General features: G+C 46.8%; 1 protein-coding gene across 4 annotated transcripts in view; it reads left to right on the top strand.

Annotated features, from left to right (window-relative positions):
- Positions 1–9: 9 nt before the first annotated feature.
- Positions 10–6,876, top strand: part of LOC122547673 (mothers against decapentaplegic homolog 6-like) — an 11,964-nt gene continuing 5,097 nt past the window's right edge. For 3 of the 4 annotated variants that reach the window (XM_043686273.1, XM_043686274.1, XM_043686271.1), the window contains exons 1-2: positions 37–177; positions 1,456–1,915. In XM_043686273.1, coding sequence (XP_043542208.1) covers positions 1,492–1,915 — 424 coding nt within the window. In that variant the 5' untranslated portion in view covers positions 37–177; positions 1,456–1,491. The other variant, XM_043686272.1, reaches the window with a different exon arrangement.

Here is a 6,876-nt window from a genome sequence, read left to right as displayed (position 1 = left end):
TTCTTTTCTAACGTGTGACCCTGGAAAAAGGTCGGTGGGGGGAGTGGGCTTGTTTCTGAGTATTTGTTTTCAGAGTCTCTTGAAAATCTCCACGGGTCACTTCCACTTTCCAGAGTTTGAAAACCTCTCTCAAAAGGACATTCTGCCGTTTGGAAAGACGGACTATGTTGGGAACAGGTTTGACAGAAATTCCAAAACCGATATCGAGAGAGAGAGAGAGAGAGAGAGAAAGCTTTGTGTTTAGATTTATGTTTGTTGAGAAAGTTTAGAACTTTTTGCTGAAAATGTTTTTTAAAAGCTTTGAACAACTTGGTCCGGAAGTATGGAAATAGATGGAATGTCATTTGAAAGAATCTTGTGTATCATTCGATAATCTGCAAGACAGTTTGGAAGTTTATGTTTTAGAAGTTTTGGTGGGACAAAAAAAAACTTGCAGGGAAGTTTTTGCAACTTTCTGAAAGGTAGCTTGAAGGAAATTCGTGAAATGTTTGTAAGAAAATTTGGAAATTGATCAAAAAAAAGTTCGAGAAAACTTTTGGAAGAAATGTTTTGAAACTTCCTGAAGTGTAGCTTGAAAGGGCCAAAACTCTTATAAAGAAGGTTTATAATGTTTATAAAGTATGGTTTGTAAGAACTTTGAACTAAGTTTTTTTTAACAGTTTAGAAAGTTCATGAAATATGTTTTGTAAGAACTTAGTTGAAAATCATTACAAAGTTTTTACAAAGTTCTTACAAAACATATTTCATGAACTTTGTAAAAACTTTGTAATGATTTTCAACTAAGTTCATGAAATATGTTTTGTAAGAACTTAGTTGAAAACCATTACAAAGTTTTTACAAAGTTCATTAAATATATTTTGTAAGAACTTAGTTGAAAATCTTTACAAAGTTTTTACAAAGTTCTTACAAAACATATTTCATGAACTTAGTTGAAAATCATTCCAAAGTTTTTACAAACTGCATTTTATAAACATTGTAAACTTTCTTCAAAAACTTCAAACTTCTGACAAAATTCTTTCAACCTACATTTTAGTAAGTTCCAAAAACTTTCTTTTGAAGTTCTTTCAAACTTTTTTTTTGACAAATTTCCAAACTTTCTTCCAAACAAACAGCTTTTTTTTTAGGAGTTTAGAAAGTTAATGAAACACACTTTTTGCAAGAACTCAGTTCAAACCTTTCGCAAAATTCTTACGAACCCTCGTTCTCAACCATCTTGGTCCAAAGAAAGCTTTTAACTTTAAAGATTTGGCAGGAATTTGTAAAAACAAAATAAAGTTCAGAAAGTATAGATTTTGATGAAGAGCATGCTGTAAGAAAAGGTTTGAAGAGAATGCTTTATGTTCGGTTAATTCTTTCCCCGATTGCTCGTTTATTTAACTGAGCCACTTTCACCACCCTACCCCCAACCCAGTTCACGCTCCCGTTCCTCAATGTGCTCTCTATCTCTCCCTTCAGTTTAAGCCGCCCCTTTCCTGAGCTTGGACGCATCGTATGTTCAGGTCGAGACGCTCAGTTGTTGTGCGGAGACTGTGGCAGAGTCGTTGCCCGTCTGTGACGGGTCCCAAGCCCGGAGGGGAGAATGTGGATCAGGAGGCGCTGAGCGGCCTGAAGCTTGCCACCCACTCCCTCTTCAAGCGGCTGAGGGACGAGCAGCTGGAGCTGTTGGCGCTGGCGCTGGAAGCCCAAGACACCGATGACCGCACCGACTGTGTCTGCTTCCCCAGGAGCGAGCTGCGGATCGGGAAGCAGCATTACTGGCCTCAGCTGCTGACCTGCAAACTGTTCCGCTGGCCCGACCTGAAACACCTTTACCAGCTCAAGTGCCTGTGCATCTGTGACTGCTGCTGGAGGGCTTCTGGGAACAACACCACAGTCTGCTGTAACCCTTACCACTTCAGCAGGCTGTGTGAGCCAGGTAACTGCCTGGGCGCTGGGCAATTGGACTTGGATTTCATTCACGGTAGTCACATAGAGTCAGAGAGCTGGACAGCACAGAATCAGACCCTTCGGCCCATCTCGTCCAGGCTGGCCAGATTTCCCAAATTAATCTAGTCCCGTTTAGAGACATACAGCACAGAAACAGACCCTTCAGCCCATCTAGTCCATGCCGACTGGATATCTTAAATTAGTCTAGCCCCGTTTAAAGTCATACAGCACATTCAGCACAAAATCAGACCCATCGGCCCATCTCGTCCATGCCGATCAGATATCCCACATTAATCTAGTCCCGTTTAGACATACAGCACAGAAACAGACCCTTCAGCCCATCTCGTCCCTGCCCACCAGATTTCCCAAATTAATCTAGTCCCGTTTAGAGACATACAGCACAAGAGACAGACCCTTCAGCCCATCTCGTCCATGCCGACTGGATATCTTAAATTCGTCTAGCCCCGTTTAAAGTCATACAGCACATACAGCACAGAATCAGACCCTTCGGCCCATCTCGTCCATGCCGATCAGATATCCCACATTAATCTAGTCCCGTTTAGAGACATACAGCACAGAAACAGGGGCAGGAAAATTGACATTTCGGGCAAAAGCCCTTTGTCAGGAACCTTCCTGATGAAGGGCTTTTGCCCGAAATGTCGATTTTCCTGCTCCTCGGATGCTGCCTGACCTGCTGTGCTTTTCCAGCGCCACACTCTGATCTAAACTCTGGTTTCCAGCATCTGCAGTCCTCACTTTCACCCAGCACAGAAACAGACCCTTCGGCCCATCTTGTCCATGTTGACCGGATATCCCAAATTAATCTAGTCCCATTTAGAGTCGTACAGCGCAGAAACAGACCCTTCAGCCCATCTCGTCCATGCCGACCGGATATCCCACATTAATCTAGTCCCATTTAGAGTCCTAAAGACCTTGGTAGCGATGCTCTCGCCTAGAGTACACCCTGCAACGTAACCTGCCTGCCTCTGTCTCAGGCTTTCTGATCCATATATCCTTGCTGAACCATGACCTGCCCGTACTGCTTGTAAACAAAGCTTTTCACTGTCCCTCAGCTCACGTGACAATCAATCAATTAGTAAATGAATCAGATGTCCAGCATAGAAACAGACCCTTCAGCCCAATTTGCCAGGACCCGGCCCGTATCCCTCCAAACCCTTCCTATCCATGTCCCCATCCAGATGCCTTTTAAACGCTGTCATTGTACCAGCCTCCACCACTTCCTCTGGCAGCTCATTCCACACACGTACCACCCTCTGTGTGAAAAAGTTGCCCCTCAGGTCCCTTTCCCCTCTCTCCCTAAACCTATGCCCCTCCAGTTCTGGACTCCCCCGACCCCAGGGAAAAGACCTTGTCTATTTACCCTACCCCGTAACCCTCATGATTTTATGAGGTCACCCCTCAGCTTCCGACACTCCAGGGGAAAACAGCCCCGGCCTGTGTAACCTCTCCCGCTAGCTCAAACCCTCCAACGTCCTTTTCTGAACCCTTTCAAGTTTCGCAACATCCTTCCATCTCCCAGGCCCCGCTGTCAAGGAAAGGCCACCAGCATTCTCAAAGATCCACCCCACCCCGGCAATGTTTCTCTACAACCTCTACCATCGGGGAGAAGGTACAGAAGCCTGAACACACGCACCAGCCGTTTTCGAAACAGCTTCTACCCTCCTGTTGTTAGAATACTGAACGGACTCACAAACTCTTCACATTCGCCCGTCCCTGTGTTTTTGATTTTGCCGCTGTTTACCTGTTATTTACTTATCTATGCGACTTAACTCTGTGATCTGTCTGTGTTGCTCACAAGACAAAGCTTTTCACTCTGTCTCAGGTCCACGGGACAATAAATTCAATTCAATTCAACATTTTTTTTTTTACAATGTGGAAACAGGCCCTTCGGCCCAACAAGTCCACACCGACCCTCCGAAGCGTAACCCACCCATACCCCTACATTTACCCCTTACCTAACACTACGGGCAATTTAGCATGGCCAATTCACCCTAACCTGCACGTCTTTGGACTGTGGGAGGAAACCGGAACACCCGGAGGAAACCCACGCAGACACGGGGAGAACGTGCAAACTCCAGACAGTCAGTCGCCTGAGGCGGGACTTGAACCCGGGTCTCTGGCGCTGCGAGGCAGCAGTGCTGACCACTGTGCCACCGTGCCCGCCCCAAACATACCTGAGGACAGTGAAAAGCTTTGTTTTGCGAGCAATTTCGAGCAAAGACATCCAGATCACAGGGTGCTTAGACAGAGCACAGCAGATGAACAAAGTGAGAGCAACGTCATCTGAAGTTAGAGAGGTCCATGCAGCAATCTCATAATGGAACCTAGCCACGCAGTGAAGAATCACCCCGCGTCGGAATCTGTTAAAATTCAAGAGACCATCAACGATCCCAGAGGTCACGATTTGAACACCTTTATTCTGCAAGGAGAAAGGGACGACTGCAGACGCTGGAGGTCAGAGTTGAGAGGGCGGCGCTGGAAAAGCACAGCAGGTCGGACAGCGCCCGAGGAGCAGGAGAATCAACATTTTCCTGGTTCTCCTGCCCCCCGGACGCTGCCTGACCTGCTGCATGTTTCCAGCACCCGCCCTCTCGCCTTTATTCTTGAATTCCAACACAGGATATGAAAACCAACAGCCACTTACAGCCCCTTTCTCTTCAAACTTATCGTTTACCTCCCACTCTACAATACTAGTCCGACTTTTTAAAACAAAAAATCCGGATTAAGGTTTACAGAAAAACAACACATTGTCACGTTTCAAAACCAGCCAGCTTAGCCGATTCCTCCCTGTCGGTTTCCCTCTGTGGATGTTCTCGATGTCCTGCTGTGCAAACCCCCCACAAAGGTGGGGTCCCTTTCAGAGAGCTCTTCAGATCCTTCTGCCCAACCAGTCCGTCATCACTAAACTAGCCCCACGTCTGCCCGCTCATAGCCCATATCCCCTTCCTATCATCCGAATGCCTTTTAAGCCTTGTAACTGCACCCACGCCCACCACTTCCTCTGGGAGTTCATTCCACACACGCACCATCCTCTCTGCAAAAGAAATTGCCCCTCATTTTAGCAGTCAACGGTTGTTGGTCTTTGGCAGTTCTCCCCCTAACTGTTCAAAATTTCAAATTGTTTTATACCCCAAAACATTTGATCATTTTAATATTATCAAAGTACTAACTTCCAGTTTGATTGGATTTTGGTATCTTGGGGCATAATTTAAACCAATGGGATTTTGGTACCGTGGGGCATAATTTAAACCGATTGAAGTTTGGTATCTTGGGGCATAATTTAAACTGATTGGATTTTGATATCTTGGGGCATAATTTAACCTGATTGGATTTTGGTATCTTGGGGCATAATTTTCACCGATTGGAGTTTGGAATCTTGGGGCATAATTTTCACCGATTGGCCGAATTCAAATTTTGTTTTTGTTTCATGGCAACCCAGATGCTGCTATATGTTTCGATCAACATTGTTACCTTGTTCAGGGCTCTCTGTGCTGTATCAGTCTGTGTCGAACCTTCTCGGCTCTCCCCAAGGTACAGTACACCTCCACACCTTCATAAGCCATGGACGGAAGGTCGGTTTGCGAGACGGACTGGGCTGTGTTCACAATTCTCTGGAGTTTCTCACGGGTCCTGGGCGGACCAGTTGCTGTACCAAGCCATGATGTACCTGGAGAGGATCCTTTCTCCGGTGCATCTGTGAGGGTCCTTATGGATGGGCCGAATTTTCGTCACCCCCTGAGGAACAAGAGATGTGGTTGTGACCCCTTGACTGCCCCGTCGAGGCGGGGAGGGGGGGGGGCGGACCAGGACAGATCGTTCTGGGCGTGCCCCCCACCCCCCACCCGCTCCTTGCTTCCTGAAGCTGATGATTGGCTCTCTAGATGTTGGCTATCTGACTGACCCTGGTGGTGTCATCGACGAACTCTGTAGATGGCATTTGCTCGGAATTTGGTCACGCGCTCCTGGGTGCACAGTAGGGGGCTGAGAACGCCGGAGAGCTACAGCGTTGGGGGCTATTATGGAGGAGGTTGCAGTTCCCGATTGGAGGTTGGAATGGGGGGGGGGGATAGGGGGGCAATTACTTCCAATCACAGTACAGCATGGAAACAGACCCTTCCGCCCAACCAGTCCGTCATCACTGAACTAGCCCCACGCCTCTCTGCTCCTGGCCCAGACCCCCTTCCTATCATCCGAATGCCTTTTAAACCTTGTAACTCTACCCACGTCTACCACTTCCTCAGGAGGTTCATTCCACACACGCACCGTCCTCTCTGCAAAAGAAATTGCCCCTCGTTATGGCTTTTTAAAGATCTTTTCTCCTCTCGCCCTAAAAATTATGCCCCCCCTAGTCCTGAAATCCCCACCCTAGGGAAAAAAAATCTACCATTCACCTCCTCTATATCCCTCTCACCTTAAACCTACACCTCCCCCCACTCTGGGAAAATGCATCCCTATCCATGCCTCTCTGTTAGACTGCCTTTGATCAGAACAACCCTTTTTGAAGTAATGACCAAGAGGATTGATGAGGTCAGAGCGGTGGATGTGATCTATATGGACTTCAGTAAAGCGTTCAACAAAGTTCCTCATAGTTAGCAAGGTTAGGACTCATAGAATACAGGGAGAACTAGCCATGTGGAGACAGAACTGGCTCAAAGGTAGAAGCTGCCTTTGATCAGAACAACCCTTTTTGAAGTAATGACCAAGAGGATTGATGAGGTCAGAGCGGTGGATGTGATCTATATGGACTTCAGTAAAGCGTTCGACAAAGTTCCTCATAGTTAGCAAGGTTAGGACTCACAGAATACAGGGAGAACTAGCCATTTGGAGACAGAACTGGCTCAAAGGTAGAAGACGGAGGGTGGTGGTGGAGGGTTGTTTTTCAGACTGGAGGCCTGTGACCAGTGGAGTGCCACAAGGATCGGTGCTGGG

Source organism: Chiloscyllium plagiosum, unplaced genomic scaffold (genome assembly GCF_004010195.1).
Source record: "Chiloscyllium plagiosum isolate BGI_BamShark_2017 unplaced genomic scaffold, ASM401019v2 scaf_7526, whole genome shotgun sequence".
NCBI lineage: Eukaryota > Metazoa > Chordata > Chondrichthyes > Orectolobiformes > Hemiscylliidae > Chiloscyllium > Chiloscyllium plagiosum.
This window is presented reverse-complemented; position numbering and strand designations above follow the sequence as displayed.